Source organism: Vulpes vulpes, chromosome 3 (assembly GCF_048418805.1).
Source record: "Vulpes vulpes isolate BD-2025 chromosome 3, VulVul3, whole genome shotgun sequence".
Lineage (NCBI taxonomy): Eukaryota > Metazoa > Chordata > Mammalia > Carnivora > Canidae > Vulpes > Vulpes vulpes.
This window is the reverse complement of record NC_132782.1, coordinates 37047902-37069110: the sequence shown is the minus strand read 5'-3', so window position 1 is coordinate 37069110 and position 21209 is coordinate 37047902. Positions and strand designations below refer to the sequence as shown.

Here is a 21209-nt window from a genome sequence, read left to right as displayed (position 1 = left end):
ACATCTCTACTCCTTGGATAAAACATATGACCATATTCAATTATTTTCTGGAATTTATTGCTTTAAACTTATCTTTTTTTCTCACTTTTTTTTTAAGCACAAATAAGTTTATGTGTTTATCTTTCAAGACAATTTTACTAATCCATATGATAATCACAATGAAGAGGCAGGGCTTCAGGTAAAAATGAAGAGAGTGGTGATTATGTTAGAGTCAAGTCTTGTGATTTAAAAGCTGTGTTGCATCAATATTACACAGTAGACTTGCTAGATCTTATTATCCACAAGTCACACATGTGGAAAGCAAGGCTTTGTCAAACCTATAAGTAAGTAGTAGGTGAACCTATATTTTATGATAAGTAGTAGGTGAACCTATATTTTATGATTTCAGGGACAATGACCACTACACATTCCACTGCTACCTCAATCTGTATGGAAACCACATCCCCAATACCCCCGATTTTAAAGATACTATGATTTTAATTATTTTCAAGCTGAAATGAGACGACAAGCAGAATTTTTAGAACAAAGAAAAATCACTATATTGTCTTAAGTTTGCTGGGATGTGGTTCCTTCATCCGGGAAAATGGCAGAAGGAAAACTTAGGAAGTTATTGGAAGAATTAACTGAGAGAGCATATGAAGTGCCTAATCACACCTTCCACATGATAAATGTTCAATAAATACTTGTTCTCATTCCTGCTTGAGAACTATTTCTTACATGGTCAATTTTGCATTGCAGAAAGCTATTGTGGTTGTTCCCTGCAGTATGGTACCGTGAATACTTTGCCCTTCCACAGAAATTGGAATGTTTTATATTCTTTTAGAGTTATGTTTCATATAATCTTGAGTGGAAGTATCTTTTTTACAGGTAAATATATTTTTGTGGGGATAAAAAGCAAGAGACATAAAGGTAGTAATGATCCATCCAGTGTTTTTAACATGCCTAACTTCTTGAAGAGCCAAAGTGCCGCACTTGCAGAATGTCCAACAAGGTATCCTTAAGTCATGATTTCCCTTTGTTTTCTTCACACAGACAAACTCATATAAACATAGATGCAGGGACACCTGGGTGGCTCAGTGGCTGAGCATCTGCCTTTGACTTAGGGCGTGATCCCAGAGTCCGGGATCGAGTCCCGCATTGGGCTCCCTGCATGGAACCTGCTTCTCCTTCTGCCTGTGTCTCTGCCCCTGTGTGTGTGTGTGTGTGTGTGTGTGTGTGTGTGTGTGTCTCGTTAATAAATAAATAAAATCTTTAAAAAAAACCCATACATACACACATGGTCACACAGACACATATAAATTGTGCTAATTTCATTCAGTTGGAAGGAATAACCAGCAATCAAGGGATTATCAAAGGACAGAACTAGGAAGAAACATTTTCTAGCTCAAGCCTAAGAGTTGAGAAAGATGAGTATGGATGCATAATGCTTTTCTGAAGTGAATGGCAATGTATTCAAAAACAGTTAACCATATGTTTTCTCAAAGCAAGAAACTGTGAGGTACCCAGGGTTATATATATATACAGGTAAGATCAAACTTTTTTCTTTGTGTCCTGGTTAATACCCTCCCTATAAGTAGTAGTAACACTGATACTTGGTAGCCTACAGACTTTTTCATATCAAGAAACTGGCACCAGCAATGCTCCCACTGTTTTACTATTAGTATTGTGGTTTTAAGTTCACCTACGATTGTGAGAATTATTTTGTCTTACCTAAAGCTATTGAACTGTTGAATTTAATGGCCAAACTTTATTTATTTACTTTTTACTTACCAATTTTTATTTTAATTTTCCCCTAGTTTTATTAAGGAATACTTGAGGGATCCCTGGGTGGCGCAGCGGTTTGGCGCCTGCCTTTGGCACAGGGAGCGATCCTGGAGACCTGGGATCGAGTCCCACATCGGGCTCCCGGTGCATGGAGCCTGCTTCTCCCTCTGCCTGTGTCTCTGCCTCTCTCTCTCTCTGTGACTATCATAAATAAATAAATAAATAAAATTTTTAAAAAAGGGAATACTTAACAAAAATTGTATATATTTAAGATGTAAAATGTGATGGTTTGTTACATATGCACATTGAGAAGTTACCACAACCAAGTTAACTAATGCAATATTACCTAACGTGGTTACTTTTTTGGGGGGGGCGGGTGAGAACACTTATGATTTACTCTCATAGGGAAATCCAAGTATACAATAAAGTGTTCCTGATTATAGTTAGCATGCTCTATGTTAGATTCCCAGAGCTTATTCACCTTGTAACAAAGTTTGTACCCTTTGATCAACATCTCTTCATTTCCTCTACCTCCCAGGCCCTGGCAGTCATCATGCTACTCTGGTTGTATGGTCTTAGACTTCTTCAGATTTCACATATGTGTGTGATCATATACTATTTATCTTTCTGGGTGTGACTTATTTCTCCAGGTTCCTTCATGTTGTCACAAATAGCAGGGTTTCCTACATTTATTGGCTGAATTATATTCCATTGTGTGTGTGAGTGTATGTGTGTGTGTATACATATCACACTTTCTTTATCCATTCATCAATAGACATTGGGATTGTTTCCATATATTGACTATCATGAAAAATGTTGCAATGAACACAGAAATGCAGATATCCTTTCAAGATACTGACTTCATTTCTTTGGATGAAGTCATCCCACTACTATTCAGTAGTGGGATTGTTGGGTCATATGGTAGTTCTATTTTTAATTTTTGAGAACTCTCTATACCGTTTTCTAAAATGGCTATACCAATTTACCTTCCCATTAACAGTGCACAAGGGTCCCCTTTTGTTTTGGCAACCCTTGTTATCTCTTGTCTTTTTGATAATAGCCATCCTAAGAGGTATGAAGTGATACCTTCATATCTCAAAATGAAGTTTCATACTTCATACTTCAAAATGAAGTTTCATTTTGATATATATGTCCCTGATGATTAGTAATGTTGAGGCTTGTTATATTTTGGATATTCATCCCTTATCAAATGTGTCATTTGAAAATGCTTTCTCCCATTCTGTAGGTTGCCTTTTCTTTTTGTTCATTGTTTTCTTTGCTGGGCAGAGCTTTTTAACTTGACATAGTTCCACCTGTTTATTTTTGCTTTTGTTGCTGGTGTTTTTGGTGTCATACCCCCCGCCTCCCCCCCAAAAAAGACCAATGTCAAGTAGCATTTTCCCTACATTTTCTTCTAGGACTTTTATGCTTTCAGATATTACTTTTAAGTCTTTAATCCATTTTGAGTTGATTTTCGTATATGGTATAAGGGTCTAATTTCATTCTTTCACATGTGGAGATCCAGTTTTTTCAGCATTATTTAGTGAACAAACTATCCTTTCTCCATTGTCTACTCTTGGCATCCTTGTCAGAGCCTCATTTTTCATAGACATGTGGGTTCATTTCTGGGCTGTCTGTTTTGTTCTATTGATCTATGCGTCTGTTTATATGCCAATACCATTCTGGTTTGATTTCTTTGTTAGCTTCGTAATGCAGTTTGAAACCAGGAAGCGCAATGCCCCAGCTTTGTTCTTAATCAAGATTTCTCTGGCTACTTAGGGTTTTCTGAGGTTAAATATGAATTTTTGGATTGCCTTTCCTACTTCTGTGAAAAATGCCACTGGAATTTTCTCAGTGATTGCATTAAGCCTATAGGTTACTTTCAGTAGTAAGAATATTTTAACGATATTAATTCTTCTAATTCATGAATACAGGATGTGTTTTCACTTATTTGTGTCTTTTATCTTTCATTAATATCCTACAGCTTTTAGTGTACAGGTCATTTATCTTCTTGGTTAAATTTATTTCTAAGTAGTATTTTATTATATTGGAGACTATTATAAATAGAATTGTTTTCTTAATGTCTTTTACAGATAATTTATTGTTAGCATATAAAGATGCAAATGATTTTTGTATGTTGATTTTGTTTCCTCTAATGTTACCTAATTTATTTATTAGTTCTAACAGTTTCTTCATGGAGTCTTTAGGGTTTCTCTATATAAGGTCACATTATCTGCAAATAAAGACAATTCTTCTTTTCCCATGTGAATGCCTTTATATTTCTTGCCTAACTGCTCTGGGTAGGACTTCCAGTACCATGTTGAATGTGAGTGGTGAGAGTGAGCATCCTTGTCTTGTTCCTAATCTTAGAGGAAAGGCTTCCAGCTTTTCACCATTGACTGTGATGTTGGCTGCAGGCTTGTTATATATGGCCTTGATTATTTTGAGTTCACATTTCTTCTTTACCTAATTTGTTGAGAGGTTATTTATTTATTTATTTTTTGTCATCAGGCTTTTGAATTTTGTCATTCTTGTCAGGATCCCCTGATCACAAGACTTTTACCTTATTTTGTTAAGATGATATATTAAGATTTTTCACTTGCATATGTTGAATCACTCATCTCCCCACTGGATCATGGTACATGATTTTTTTAATATGCTGCAGAATTCAGCTTACTAGTATTCTGCTGAGGATTTTTGTGTCTATGTTCATCAAGGATATTAGAATATAATTTTCATTTCTTGTAGTGTTCTTATTTAGCTTTGGTATCAGGGTAAGGCTGGCCTTGTAAAATTAGTTTGGAAATATTGTATTCTCTTCTATTTTTTGGAAGAATTCAAGAAACACTGGAATTAATTCTTCTAATGTTTGGCATAATCTACCAGTGAAGCCATCTGGTCCTGGCCTTTTCTTTGATAGGAGACTTTTGACTACTGCTTCCAACTTCCATACTTATTGGTCTATTCAGATCTTATATTTCTTCATGATTCTGTCTTGGTAGGTTGTATGTTTCTATGAATTTGTCCAGCAACTCTTCTGGGTTATCGAATTTTTGGTGTACAAATTGTTCACGGTATTCTCTTATAATCCTTTGTATTTCTGTGGTATCAGCTGTAATGTCTTCTCTTTCATTTATAATTTTATTTGAGTCCTCTCTTCTTTTCTTGGTTAATCTGTCTAAAGTTTGCCAATATTATTTATCTTTTCAAAACATCAAATCCTAATTTTGTTGATTTTTTTCTTGTTCTTTTTCTAGTATACATTTCATTTATTTTTGCTCTAATCTTTATTCTTTCCTTTTTTTCAACTAACTTTAGGTTTAGTTTGTTTTTCTTTTTCAAGTTCCTTGAGGTATAAAGTTAGGTTATTTAACATATTCCTTTTTTTTAAACATAGGTATCTGTCTCTATAATCTTCCCTCTTAGAACTGCTTTTGCTGGATCCCATAAGTTTTGGTTTGTTGTGTTTTCAATTTCGTTTGTCTCAAGATGCTTTTTGATTTTTTTCTTTGGCCCATTGAATTTTCAGGAGTATGTTGTTTAATTTGCATGTATTTGTAAACTTTCTGATATTCCTCCTTTATTATTTCTAGCATATGTTTAAAGCAAATACTAACCAAACTGAAGGAAAGAAGAGACAGAAATACAGTAATAGCAGGTGACTTCAGTACCCTTCTCTCAATAAATGGGTAAATCATCTAGATGGAAAATCAATAAGGAAAAGCAAACTTCAATAATACTACAGACCAATGGACTTAACATCTATATACAGAGGCCCTTTATCTATAACCCCAGCTAAAAAGGCAAAGCAGTAGTAATTAAATAAAAATGTATATGTATATATAGAGAAGATTCCATCCAACAGTACCAGAATGCACATCCTTTCCAAGCCCACATGGAACATTCTCCAGGACCATAAATAGAGCCACAAAGTAAGTCTTAACAAATTTAAAAAGGTTGAAAATCATGTCAGATATCTTTTCTGACCACAATGGTATGGAACTAGAAATAATAAAGTCTTCTTTTGTTGTCCTGTAGTGTAAGGTTAGGTTGTTTATTTGAGAATTTTCTTGCTTCTTAAGGTAGGCCTATACTGCTATATACTTCCCCCTTAGGACCACTTTTGCTGCATCTCAAAGGTTTTGGACTGTTGAGTTTTCATTTTCGTTTGTTTTCAAGTGTTTCTTTTTTTCTTCTTCTTTTATTTTCTGGTCGACCCATTCATTGTTTAGTAGCATATTATTTAACCTCCATGTATTTGTGGTCTTTCAAATTTTTTTCTTGTAGTTGATATCTAGTTTCATAGTGTTGCAGTCAGAAAAGGTGCATGGTATGATTTAAATCTTCTTGTAATTGTTGAAGCCTTATTAGTGACCTAATATATGATCTGTTCTGGAGAATACTCCATGTACACTTGAAAAGAATGTATATTCTTCTGTTTTCAGATGGAATGTTCTGAATATATCTGTTATGTCCATCTGGTCCAGCGTGTCCTTCAAAGCCACTGTTTCCTTGTTTATTTTCTGTTTAGATTACCTGTCCATTGATATAAGTGGGGTGTTAAAGTTCCCTGCTATTGTACTATTATCATCAATCAGTTCCTTTATGTTTACTATTAACTCTGTTATATATTTGGGTGCTTCTACGTTGGGTGCATAAATAAATATTTACAATTGTTGTATCTTCCTGTTGGATTATCTCCTTTATTATAATATAGTGCTCTTGTCTGTCTGCTTTATGAAGAAGAGGTTATGTAGTGCCCATAAGTAATTTAAATATGTATTGTTTAATCCTCAAGAATTTGGAGAGATTTTCTAGATATCTTACTATTAATGATTTCTGATATAATTCCATTAACCATATTCCACTGTGGTTAGGGAACAAACTCTGTCAGATTTCACATTTTCAAAAATTTTTTGAGTCTTAATTTTTATCTTTGGTAATACTCCTTTTCTTATGTTCTGCTTTGTCTAATATTAACATATCTGAGCCTGACAGAAAAACAAGTTTTTATGTTTACTGTATAGTACATCATTTTTCTCCCTTTTACTCTCTTTTCTATAGGTTTTTATAGGTAGCATATAGTTGAATCTTGTGATTTAATCCAAATTGGCAATATCTGCCCTTTAATTGGAATGTTTAGTCAATGTACATTTAAGTAATTATTAATCTAGTTTGGTTCCACTCTAACATCTTGCTTTATTTTCCACTGTCCCATCCATTACTTGTTCCTTTTTTTCACCTTTCTGACTTGTTCTTAGTTACACAAATCTTTAGTATATAATTTTAAGTTCACTATTGACTTTCTAGTTGTATTTTTTCTATCTTTTAATGTTTACTCTAGGGATTATAACATGCATCCTTTATTTAACATAGATGTTTTAGAGTTAATATTGTACTATCTCACATAAAAATCACGTAGTAAAATTCCATTTGTGCTCCCTTCTCAGGGGTCTTTGTGGTACTGTAGTCAAATATTTCATATCAGAGTATGTAATCTTATTATTTATAATTTATCTTTCATCTGTTTAAAGTTATTCTATTGTATTTTGGCCTCTATTCTTTCTTTTTTTTTTTTAAAGATTTTATTTATTAATTTGAGAGAGAGAGAGAGAGAGCGCGCACATGTGCACAAGACAGGGGAGGGGCAGAGGGAAAAAGAGAAGCAGGCTCCCTGCTGATCAGGTAGCCCAACTCAGTGCTGAATCCCAAGACTCTGTGATCATGGCCCGAGCTAAAGATAGACATTTAACCAACTGAGCTACCCAGGCCTCCATTATTTCTGATTAAAAGTCACCTGTTACTTACATCATTGTTCCCTTATATGTAATATACTGTTTCCCTTTGGCTACCTTTAATATTTCTCTCCATCTTGGATTTTTAAGAATATGATTATGATGTTCCTAGATGTAGTTCTTTTTGTTTTTATCCTGGTTGGGGCTAATGGGATATACCTGTTGTTTTAATCAAATTTGAAAATTTTTCAGTAATTATTTTAATGTCTTAGTCTCTCTTTCCTTTCCCTTTGACACTTCAATTACATGTATGCTAGATTTCCTGCTATTGTCCCTGAAGACAGGTCACTGAATTTTTAAAAATTGGTTAATTTTTAAAAATCTTTCTTCTCTCCATTCTTCATAATGGATAATTTCTATAAATTTATCTTCAATCTTTACCAGTCTCTAAACTAATGTCAAGGTCAATCAGTACATTTAAAAATTTCAGAGATTAATCTATGCTAAAATCTCCTTTTGGTTCTTAGTTTCTATTTTTCTGTTGAGATTCTCATCTCTTTAATTGTTATTACAATTTTTATCTCAAGGTCCTTGGACCTGTTTCTCATAGCTTCTTGAAAATCTCTACCGATTCCAACATATGGGTCACCTTGGGGTCTGTTTCTATGGCTTGTTTATTTCTATGACTTGAGTTTTATTTACCTCCTTTTCTGCATGTGTATTAATTTTTAATTTTATGCCAGACATTTTGGTTGAACCTTTATAAGGAATTAGGATTATGACATCATCTATACAAAATTATTTGTTATTAGACAAACTTATTGTTTGTCTCTACAAACTTATTTTGTTTTGTTTTCCCTATCAAGCAATTTTATGGTATATATTCTTGTTCTTGTTATAATCCTGAAGTGTGGCCCTTTCTAGAGGTCATGGTCCTTACTCGTAAAGCATGGCCTTTCTAGAGTCTCAACTGAATGCCTGAGATACTCAGGGAGGTCTTTTCACACTGACACTCCAACATATCCCATCACTGCAGGTCCTCTCTTATTTCCATTTAGGAATTAGTCCTGCCCCAAGAAATCTCTGCTTTCATTGTTTGTCTCTACAAACTTATTTTGTTTTGTTTTCCCTATCAAGCAGTTTTACGGTATATATTCTTGTTCTTGTTATAATCCTGAAGTGTGGCCAGTTCTAGAGGTCATGGTCCTTACTCGTAAAGCATGGCCTTTCTAGAGTCTCAACTGAATGCCTGAGATACTCAGGGAGGTCTTTTCACACTGACACTCCAACATATCCCATCACTGCAGGTCCTCTCTTATTTCCATTTAGCAATTAGTCCTGCCCCAAGAAATCTCTGCTTTCATTGGCCAAGAACCTGAATAAATCCTCATGCAAACTTCTGCCCCCATGCCCTCACATAGCTACCTCTTCTTTGGCCACTTATCCTATAAATTACAGCTTCTTTTTCAGCCTAGTATTCTAATCTCTGCTTCCTCAGCTCAGTGAGACTGCAGTTTAACATGATATCGATCTCCATGAATTAGGGCAGGAAAACCACCCCAGCGAAAAACTGGGAAATCGTGGGGCTCACTACATGTATTTCCCTTCTCTCAAGGATCACAGTTCTGCTGTGCCCAATGCCTGAAAAGAGTTGCCTCATATATTTTTCCAATTTTAGTTGTTTACAGCAGAAAGGCAGGTCCAATACCAGTAACTTTATCATAGATGGAATGAAAAATTCATGGGTTTATATTTAATTTTCACAAAACTTTGTGAAATAATATTTGTGAAGTCGATACTATAATTATAACCCAATTTTATAGAGAATTAAAATCAGACGAATGAGTGGGGGAGTCAGAATTTAAGCCTAGACAGTCAGATTCCAGACTCTGCTCTGATTCAATATACTATACTGCCTCTGGAACATGAAATCATGTTTATTTCTTTCATAGCATTTATCACATCCTTTTTTCTTGTGTATTTATTAATATTTATTTGTTTTTACAATTTGACAATTCTAATGTATATAAATACCTTTCCTGTTTACAAATGCTTCCCCACTGCATAGCATAGGGGGTTTTGGTAGGCATTCAATAAATATTTGGTTGAATGAATGTAGCTGCCATCATTATAAAACAATTGTGTAAATAGGATCTCTCTCTATATTTGATATTTTAGATTTCATCTTGCCCTCTACCTGTGGCATCAAAATTCTGGAACAAAAACAAATAAGAATCTACAGGTGAGAAACATGTAAAACAGTGATATGCATCATTAAAATCTTTACAATTATATACATCAAAATATAATTATATGATTGAAAAAGTTACAGCAGAATTTTTATTCTTGATAAGACTGTAGTAATTAGAAATCAATCTGAGGAATATTCAAAACACTTCCTGATAAACAATGGCACCAGTCTGATGAGGTAAGCATAGAGTTGATGTGGTCAACTGACGAAACTAGGCATAGCTTTTGGTTGAAGTAAAAACAAAAACAAAAAACCCCACAAAACATGATACACATATCTGCCACTTTGGACATGTTATTAGGAAAAACAATTGTTAATAGTTGTTTCTAGAGCCTTTATATCACTTATTATCATATTTTAAATAAAAATACACAGATGATTGATTTCAAAATGTATCTTGGTTGAACTTAAGACCATAAAGTTATGGTTTTTGTAGTCTTCGACATGACAAAACAATGTGTACTTATTTTTATCAGAAGCAAAACTACATGATGATTTTTAAGCTAATTTTTGTGCTAACAAATCTCCTAAAGATATGCAGCAGACCTCACATTTACATAAAATTAAAGAAAGAATGCTTAGCAAATGCAAATAAATGCAAAAAAGGAATATTTTAATTTTGATTCATGATTAGTAGCAACCATCACAAAGTGGTAATAATACAAAAGCAAAATTCTGCATTCATTGTATAACTAATGGTTGTAAGCTATTTATAGATTGAGAATTCTGATTAATTTATTTTGAGAAATATAGTTATTGATTATATATCAGACTCTGTTTTAAAATCTGAGATCTTTAAAAACACTTTAATGGTAGAATTATATACACTGACTTCTGCAGTTCTGCAGTATGACAAGCCCCCAAAAATTATTTATTTCACTTGGTACATTATTAATTGTATGAATTGACTGTTTAACCTCTATTGATTTATATTTCTTACTTAATGTTCAACTTAGAAACAGAAGCAAAAGTTATTTTATGATAGAAAAAAAAGTTAAAAGTTTTCCAAGTGTAATAAGTAAGATCATTTTACTATCCACCATTACATATCCTTCTCTCAACAATTTTCAAGTATTGAAAGAGCACTCTTAGTTTTAAAACAAAAGTTGCTAAATCTTATTGCAAACCTATTGAAGTTTATTTTTGCATTCTTAGGCCCTGTAGCATTTTATTGTTTCTTATATTTAGATTAAAGTGGAGTTTTTTACTTATGCTCATTACTTATTTTTATAACATTGAATTGAATTTTGACATGACTATGCCATTTGAAGTTCTTTTATTATTAAAAATGATTTGAAAATCCATCAAACCACTCAGATATCCAGGAGATATTTTCCTTAAAATGTAGGCCATGTTGGTGACTCTTTTTATGTGTGGTGAAAATCATGGAGAAGGTGGTAAATAATTACTTTCAGTGCTTCTCAGTTTATTATTGTTTACATATGCCTATAGATTTTCTGGGTCAGTTCCAATTTCAAATATTTTTTCCCTTGTGATCATGAGTCATCCAAATAGCCCAGAAACTCCAATATTTTGACATCCTGAAATATATGTTACATTTCCAATATTCGGCCTCTCAAGTGGAAATGGAATAAAATTATTTGATAGACTGGACGTCCTGATATTGGGTTTGGAAACAATGGCCTCATAAAATGTTTCCAGAAAGTATAGGGTTGAATTTCTTTTTGATGTCAAAGAGACTCTGCCTTTAGGTTCTATAGTTTACTTAAGCAGGAAAATTTCTTTCAAGCAGGTTATCTTGTGAATTTTAAAATTATTTTGTTGTCTGCAGGTCCTTCATGGCAAGGTTAAACCCACAAATTCGACGTCTCCTGAGGAATGTGAGGAATCTTGGGTAGATCTTTTATATCCTTGTGGATGTGGAGTTGTAAATGATGTTTACCATGTTGGCAGATCTCCTAGTTACAAAATGGGTCTTAGTATAACTGATAGCTATGTTTCCTAGTGGTCATTAACAAGGCAGGCATTATGTTTTCATGTTATTAGTTTTGTTATTTGTATCCAAAAGAAGTACAGAATCTCTGAGTTCAGAGAATGGATAAGACAAAAATTCTAGGTAAATGTTCAAAGTTAAGTGGGGAGGGGAGGAGACACCATAATACTAAGGAAAAAGTTACTTGGAAGGCATAATGTAATGACTCTATCTCTGCTGTAGATTAAATTGAATATTACCCATGGTAAGAACAAGGCCTTTAGGAAATAGGGTATACGAGAGGTATATGTTTATAGAAAAAAAGGAGGCCTGGGAAACCTTGGGGACAAGATCATGTAATGATACAGACTTTTGAAGATGGATAGAAATACGAAAAAGAACTCTTTAATGACATGATAAAAAGTGTTTTTGCACCTTTGGACAGCTCTCACACCTACCCTTGCACAGGATCCTCTGAATCAGCTATCCTATCACCAGATAAGCCAGGAACTGTCAAGTCTTTGCTTAGAATTTACAGTCTGAATTTCCTTCTGCCATTCTCCATATCTTATGCATTTTTGGAAATCCTTATTTCATCCCTTACCTTATTCACTCTCTCCTCTCTTACGGTAGTAATTCGCCACTCAAGTTATCTGCTTTATTTTTTAACCCTGCATTATGAGTAGTTGTTCATGTGTCTATTTCCTCCTTTAGGTTTTGAGATGCCCTTTGTGCTCTCTCTGATTGTCTAGCTTAACATTAGCCAGGTAATAATGTTTTTTGTTTTGCCTTTGAAATGAAATGGAATTTGATCATACAAGCTCATGTAGTGCCCTCTGTTTGCATGAACAGTATTTACTTGCAGTTATTAATACTTCATTTTACCTGTGTGCATGATTCAGGGCAAGGTCGGGTTTCCTCATGCGTAGATAGCATGTAACAAGCTTTGTCTCAATGAAACTTGCCACACTTGCTATATCTTCAGCAGATGCTTCGAATGGTTTTCCCAGAGCTGCCCCTTTGCTGCAAAGCTTGAAAAAAAAAATTAATACTTTAAATCTCCTAACAATATTGGCATATAATATGTATACATACTTTTCCCTAACTCTAAGTTAAATATTAATATTTTGATTGTAAATTAAATAAATTGTTCTTGTTCACTATTATGTGACTATCGTATAAAATAAGTAACACATTTTACAGTAAAATGCTTCCTGTAAAATATTTTAAAAGTATGATATATTTTGAGGTGCCATTTGCTAAGAATGTATGTTTTAAAAATAAAGCATACAATAAGCAAAGATATTAACAGAAAACCAAGTATAAATCATATTAAATACCAGTGCTTTTATGAAAACCCAGCTGAGCAATGATCTAGCACACTATCAAGTTTGATTTAATATAATAAGGGGTATCGGAAGTAAACTCCTAGGAACCATTAACATGATCGGTGATTAATTTGAGTCTGAATCATATTCTCTAAGATGTTATTGAAAGAATAGAAGTGAAAATTTATTAGAATTTATTGGCAGAGGCCACAGTATCTGAAAAACATGGCAAGAATATGGAATTCTTAATAAAAATTCCAGGAAGTCAATGGTTTCTGGGCACCATAGATAAACTGTAGATGAAGAAAATAATTAATTTTTTAGGAGAATCTCAAACATTAAGAAGTGTCAATAATATGACAAGGATAGATTGGTACTTTTCCCCCTCAGAGTTTTCTACTATTCCTTGGAAATAAGGCTGATGGGGAAGATGAAACCCCACTTTTTGTTTAGTTACCTTATTCAGAATATCTACTTTTTTGCTCTTTTCTATCTCCATCTGACTATATACTGGAGAAAATTTTCTCACTGGGCAAAGTAATATTTGGAATTAATACCTATTTATATATTCCTTAATATAAAATTTCTCATATTCTAAATCCTGTTTGTTTAAATGATATAGTTTATTTTTATTTTTTTTTTAAGATTTTATTTATTCATGACAGACACAGAGAGAGAGAGGCAGAGGCACAGGCAGAGGGAGAAGCAGGCTCCATGCAGGGAACCTGATGTGGGACTTGATCCCGGGTCTCCAGGATCACACCCTGGGCCGAAGGCAGCGCCAAACTGTTGGGCCACTGGGGCTGCCCTAAATGATATAGTTTAAAATAATTTTTCTTTTATAGATTGAGATTGGCTTGCCATTTACATTTGCATTATTGTCAATTATTTTCTAAAGTGAAATTTGCCTGAGAATGACTGTATTCTGTTCTAAAATGTATGTCTCTTCTTAATTTTATCCTAAAGCTGTAAGATAAAATAAAATCTAGAGTCTAGATGTTTTAATATCATAGTTTGAATTGGTAGTTACCTGACACTATTATCTTTTGCTTGGATATCCTGTTAATTTTAAGAATTCATATCATTTAAAAGTCTTTTCCAATGTGATGGGTGAAAAATGTTGCTTCATTTATTTGGCTAATAAATATTTATTGAATCTAATACTAATTGCCAGACAAAAATTACTGACTTTACACTTTAATTTGCATTAGTTAGGCCTTTTTAAAATGAATTTTGGCTAGTTTTAGCTCTGCGTAAGTTCCTGTTTTTTACTCCTTGCCTATTTCGATTGACATACTAATCTCTTATTAATTATAAGAGGTCTTTAGATGTATAAGCTATTTTCCCTTTTCCTGTAACAACTATATATACATAATCAAACATAAGGGTCTTTCCTCTCAAATTATCTTTTAGAAAGTAGTCAAATTATATTAATGTGCTTAAAAGGATTCATATATATATATAGAGAGAGAGAGAGGAGAGAGAGAGAGAGAGAGAGAGAGAGAATATATTACAAAAGTCTTCACTCAATTATTTTTGGGGAAAAAAAGGAGACACTATTTGTGGATGACCTCAGTCAATGCTAGTTGGATGTTTTATAATGATGACCTAATTAATTGGTAATAAAAGAGACAAAACATTTAACACTGATTTAGTAACTTTTCCTGAGTCTGACCCTCACAAATGTCAAGGTGGTTGTAAAAAAAAATCTTGAAATATAATTTAAAAAAACAGTCGTTTGAACACAGCTGCTTAGTACAGAATCTCCCCTTCTCTACCAATCTGATCCTACAGGACCCAGAAATACCTAAATAGACAACTTTTCAGAAAAAAAAAAATCTGTGAATGGCATAGCTCTTCATGAAGTCCAAATCAGTAAAAAATAAAATGAGTAACAATTGTGTAGTTTTATTTGTTAGTATGTCAAATGACTAAAATTCTAGACCTTCTTGATTAACTTTATCTTCAAAATGAAATCAATGCTTTTTCAAGTCTCAAAATACTTGAACCTCCTGAAGTCACATAAAATCTTACACAAATAAAATAGAAGCAAACAAGCCACACATTGTGTGCATACAATGCTCCTTCCTGTTGTGTTCCTCTCTGATGTGATGGGTCAGATATGCCTCCATCCTCAGGCAGACGTTTTGTGGGATGAATCGGTGGGCCATTGAGAATGGAGTTAAGGGATAACTTAACTCCATGAGGACACTCAGATTCTACATGGCAAGAGGAAGCAGACTTTTAGACTTTAATAATATTAAAGGCTTTTTCCACAAACACTGAAAGAAAGTAAAAAGTAAAAAGTAAATGTGTGGTTTTCTAACAACTGCAATAATCTCTACTTCTATAAGGTTGAAGGCCAGGGAAAGAATGAAAATGAAAATGATCATCTTTAGATGTCTTTGAAACAAGCTTCACGATAAGGCAAATTGTTATCAAATATGCTGAAATTAAAGGTAGAATTATGGGTTGTAGACAAAACACTGGTATCCGTATCGTTTAAAAATTCCAGATATTTTACTGAATTTTTAAAATTTCCATGCAGACATTTGTACAGAAGTTAATTCTCTAGGAGATAAAGGACTTTAATGTGGTGTGAGTTTAAATGTAGGACAAGTGATTTGTTCAACTTATACACACAAGTCTTTGGTGAAATAAGTCATGAACATATGGAATAAAAACTTTTAAACCACCTGATAATGATATCAGTGATAAGTATCAGTGAGGATACTTTGAACTGGGAAAAATTAATATTAGGTGTTAAGTTTTTATTTCCAAAGGAAGACTATAATATTTTTGAATGAAGTATGGAGAAACTAAAAGCATATTATTTAAGGGAAAGTACAGTGAAAACTTTTATGGGTTTTGTTGTTTTGATGAAGAGCTAAATATTAAAATTTCAGGAGGAAATTGGAATCATAGGCTCAAATTTTAATTTATATATTTGATAATTTTCTGAAAACAAGATAATAATACTACAGTTATAAAATATTTTTTCTAAAGTATCTTGTTTCTTTTGAGAAATAAATATTAAAATTATCTTCAGAAATTATGTCATAAAAGAAATCACAAGGTTTAGAAACACAGATAAAAAAACATAAAATCTACTCATAGCCAAAATAACCAATATTAAATATTATTTTGGGGTCCCATTCTTAAAAACACAACCATGTATTTGTTTAAATTAAATTATCATTAACAAGGCTAATATTGCTAATAGGTTCTCCCTCCCTAGGATATTGTATGATGAGTGCTTGCCCACTGTATTTCTGAAACATAATTTTGAGTGATTCCTGAAAATCTAGGGAGGAACAATAAATGTGGCATTATTTTAGTTATCAAGTATCTATAAATAAGAGTGTATGCCATCCATCCAATAAGTAATTTTTAAGATTTTTATATTGATTTTGGAATCACAAAAAAATCTAAAGACAGAGAATAATTTACCCATAATCTTATCGTAATGTATAACTGCCACTAATTTTTGGTGTATTTCTAATATTCCTGATAATCACAGGTGTAAATATCCTCAAAAAATGTTAGCAAACCAAATTCAGTAATATATTAAAAGGATCATACACTACGTATTTTTTTAATCAGGTGAGATTTTTTTTCAGGGATCCAAGAATGGTTCAAAATATGCAATCATTGTGATACACCACATTGATAAAATGAAGGATTAAAAATCATATAATCATCTTAATAGATGCAGAAAAGGCATTTGACAAAATTCCAACATCCATGTATGATAAAAACTCAATGAAATGAGTGTGGAGAAAATGTACCTCAACATAATAAAGGGTATATAGGAAAAGCCTGCAGCTAACATCATACTCCATGAAAAGCTGAAGGCTTTTAAATGAAGGCCATAAAAAGAGTGAAATCTTGCCATTTGTGACAACATGGATAAACCCTGAGGGCATTATGCTAGTTGAAATAAATCAGGCAAAGACAAAAAACTGTATGACCTCACTTACATGTGGAATCTCAAAATCACAGTATCACAAAAAACAAACAACAAAAACAACCAAAACCAAAGTCAGAGATACAGAGGACAGATTGGTTGTTGCCAGAGTTAGGAGGTAGACGGTGGGGGGAGGGGTAAAAAGAATTAAAAGGTACAACCTTCCAGTTATAAAATAAGTAAGTCATGGAGGTATATGTAATGTATGTACACTACAGTGACAACAGTTAGTAATACTACTGCGTATATGAAAGTTGTGAAGACATTAAATCTCAAAAGTTATCAGAAGAAAAAAAATTCTGTAACTATATCTGGAGAAGGACATTAACTTGATTTACTGTGGTGATCATTTTACAACATATAAAAATATCAAATCATTACATCATCTGAAAGCATCACATCACCTGAAACTAATATAATACTGTATGTTAACTATACCTCAATAATAAAAAAAAACCACAGTAAAGTGAAAAATTTGTTATGGCATATTTCTTTCTATAATTTTCATGTTTTTATATAATAAATTGTATATTATTTTTGTATCTTTTTTATATGCTTTGCTTCTTTTTCTATGCTATCAATTAAAAAACTAAAATGTATTAAAATATACTCATGTAACAATTATAGTTGGGGATTTCAATATCCCCCTCTAAGCAAATAGTAAAATACTAGAAAGAAAATCACCAAAGACACAGAAGATCTAAATAGCACAATCAACAAACAAGATGTAATTGACACATATTTATAAAATACTCCACCTAACAGCAGCAGAATACATTTTTTTCCCAAGCACCCATGTATAAATCACACATACAGACTCTATTATGAAGCATAAAACAAACTTCGACAAATTGAAAATACTGACATCATTCAAAAAATATATTTTCTGACCATAATGGAATTGAAACTCATCATTAGAAAAGAAAAAAAATAATCCGATTTTAAAGTGGGCAAAAGACATGAACAGATATTTCACCAAAAAGGACATACAGATACAAATAAACACGTAAAAGATGTTCGACAGCTTTTTGTTTACCATCATTAGTCAGAGATATGCAAATTAAAACTGTAAATTGTAACTACACAGTGGCTGAAATAAAAAATAGTAATGATACCAAAAGCTGAGAAAGCTGATAAATGAGATCAGTCATGCGTTGATGATAGAAATGTAAAATGGTACAGCCACTGGAGAAAACAATAGGGCATTTTCTTAATACACTAAACATTCAACTACTATACAGCTCAACAATTACACTCCTGGGCACTTATCCTGGAAAAATGAATGTTCACACAGAAATCCACTCATGAATTCTTTTAGGACTCAATTCATAACAGCTCCACACTGGAAGCAGTCTAGATGTCTTGCAATGGGTGAATGAGTAGACAAACTGGGGTACATCCATACTATGAGATACTGCAAGGACGGATGAATGGATACTACTTGGCAATAGGAAGGAAAAGAAGGGTGATACATATGAAAACCTGATGAATCTCTAGAGAATTACACTGAATGAAAAAAAGCCAGCCCAAAGGCTACGTACTGCATTATTTTATGACAAAATTATAAGAAAAGAGAACAGACTAGTGATTGTGAAAGATTAGTGGTTAGTGATGGGATGGGTGTTACAGTTATAAAAGGCCAAGAGGAAGGAATCCTTGTACAGAGAGAACTGCACTCTATCTTGGGTGAGTATGTGCGTCTACAAGTCTTAAAACTGCACAGAACTAAATACACACACAGCACACATATGAGTACAAGCAAAACTGGAGAAATCCTAAGATTGATAGATTGTATCAATTCTAATATTCCTGTGGTGATATTGTACCATACTTTGCAAGGTCTTCCTTTTGGGACAAACCACATAAAGAATACATGAGAGTTCTTCATTATTTCTCACAACTGCATATAAATATAGAATTATCTCAAAGTAAAGTTTAATTTAAAAATTACCATGTTAGTATTTAGGTGTCTTTCATTTTTCCCTTCCCTGCCTTCTTTTTAGAATGTGACCATGTTTAACTGGGGTTTTGGATGAGAAGATAAAATCATATCTGAGGTACTTTTTCATAGGGTTTTTCTGTGTCAAATTATTGACTGATTCCTATAATGAGGAATAATAACTAATAATGAGGTTTGCTCTGAAGTTTTATTCAGAAGCCATTGTGAAAGGATGACGACATTCTTGTCATTGTGGTCTCTCGTTTGAGGATATTTGCCATGGGAGGAGGGCTGTGTTTAGTGATAGAGGGAATCACAGAGGGAAGTTGGCAAGTTCTTTTGTAGAATGATCTCATTATTTTTTTTCTTAATCATCTTTCAGTTTGTTAGCACCCACTTCCAAGCAATTTTTTCGAGAGGGGTTATATGAATGGTAACTTTTCTGAGCTAGTGCACAGCTGAGAATGTATTTTTGTTAACATTACACATGCAAATTAACATGACTGAATATACATTTCTTGACACATAACCATTTCTCTGCAAATACATAGTTCTCCATCTATATTCTTATATTTAGCAGGTAGAGAAGAAAAAACAGCACTTTTTTTAGATGAAACCAGACATAATTTTTTAAAACTTGCTGTATTGAAATTTCTTCCTTTTCCTAAAGCCTGTAGTATTTTTTCCTATCTACTTATAATTCAAAATTATTGCTTTCATGAGTTCAGATGTGTTCTAGTCTCATCTATTTTACCTGGAAAGAGGTACGTTCTTTGTGTTTCCAATTTCAGGTTTTTTTTTTTAACTTGTAAAACTTTTCTTCAGTTACATCTTTGATTATTGGTCTTATTCCAACTGCTTTGTTTTCTTTCTGAAGAAAGTAATTCTTAAATTGCATCTTATATCTCTGTTCTTCAGGTTTTCTGACTTTTTTCACCTCTACATTCTAGGATAATCTCAAGATTGACTACTATATTGTTGGCTTTATTTTGCCCAGTATTCAACTCTACTTCTTTTTATAAAAGCAATAGCGGTAACAAATGCAGGGATTTAAATGGTGCTTAAACAGTTACAAGTAATGTTCTAACTGTTCTCCATCTATTATCCCATTTACTAATAATAAAAAAGCACTATTTTCATGCCCATTGTCTTAGTTTAGGATGCTATAACAAAATTCCATAGACCGAGTGCTTAAAAATGAAACCGTTAGCTCTCCCAGTTCTCAGAAGACTGGGAAGTGCAAGATCAGTGTGCCAGTATGGTCAAGTTATGGTGAGGCCCTCTTTCAGACTGTAGACTGCTGACTTGTCATCGTAACCTCACATGATAGAAAAGACCAGACTGACAGATATCACTGGCGTCTCTTTTATAAGGACACTAATCCCATCCACGAGGGCTGTATCCACATGACTAATCCCCCCACGAAGGTTCACCTTCTAATACCCTCACACTGGGGATTGGGTTCAACATATGACTTTGCAGTACATAGAACTTAGTTCACAGATGAGGAAACTGAAGTTCAGGGAGTTTAATCTGCTCGGCCAGATTCCTTTGTAGATTACTCCATAGATTGCTCTGTAGAGTTAGCCACTGTGGTTTTTACCTAGATGTCTAGCCATGGAGTCTGTGCCTTTAATCACCACACTAGCACTACACAATGTCATTCCAAGAACTACAGATTTATGATGAAGTAGGAAAGAAAGAGATTAAATATTCAGAAACCTTTATAGCAGTTCAGCAGAGAAATGTTGTATCTGTTGAATTTCATAATAAAAAGTTAGGTTTTGTACTTTTACCTTATTTTTATTTTTTTCCTAGTAATTCATTTTTACAGTATTTTATAAAGTATCAATCCACAACTGGGAGAAAAACAAAATGAAACAGAACTGATTGTCCACCATGGATAGGGAAAAGAACTCTACTAAACTGTTAGAAATTTAGAAAATTAAGAAGTTATAAAGAGGGACACATGGGTGGCTCAGTGGTTGAGCATCTGCCTTTGGCTCAGGGTGTGATCCCGGGGTCCTGGGATCGAGTCCTGCATTGGGCTTCCTGCAGGGAGCCTGCTTCTCCCTCTGTCTGTGTCTCTGCCTCTCTCTCTGCGTCTCTCGTGAATAAATATAAAGAGAAAAAATCATTCACAGTTATATTACTTAAAAAATGATCATTGTTAGATATTGGTGTGGATATATCTATTCATATTTGTATCTATCATGACTTTATCCTTCAATTTACAAAAATTATATTATTCATTTTCCATACTACTATGTTACCTGCTTTTTTGTTTGTTTC

General features: G+C 33.3%; 1 protein-coding gene across 1 annotated transcript in view; it reads right to left on the bottom strand.

The window, feature by feature from the left end:
* SPATA16 (spermatogenesis associated 16) overlaps positions 1-21209 on the bottom strand; it is a 168389-nt gene that overhangs the window by 104521 nt on the left and 42659 nt on the right. Inside the window, exon 2 of the mRNA XM_072751263.1 lies at positions 12569-12714. Within this exon, the coding sequence (XP_072607364.1) occupies positions 12569-12714 (146 nt within the window). The remainder of the gene's footprint in view (positions 1-12568; positions 12715-21209) is intronic.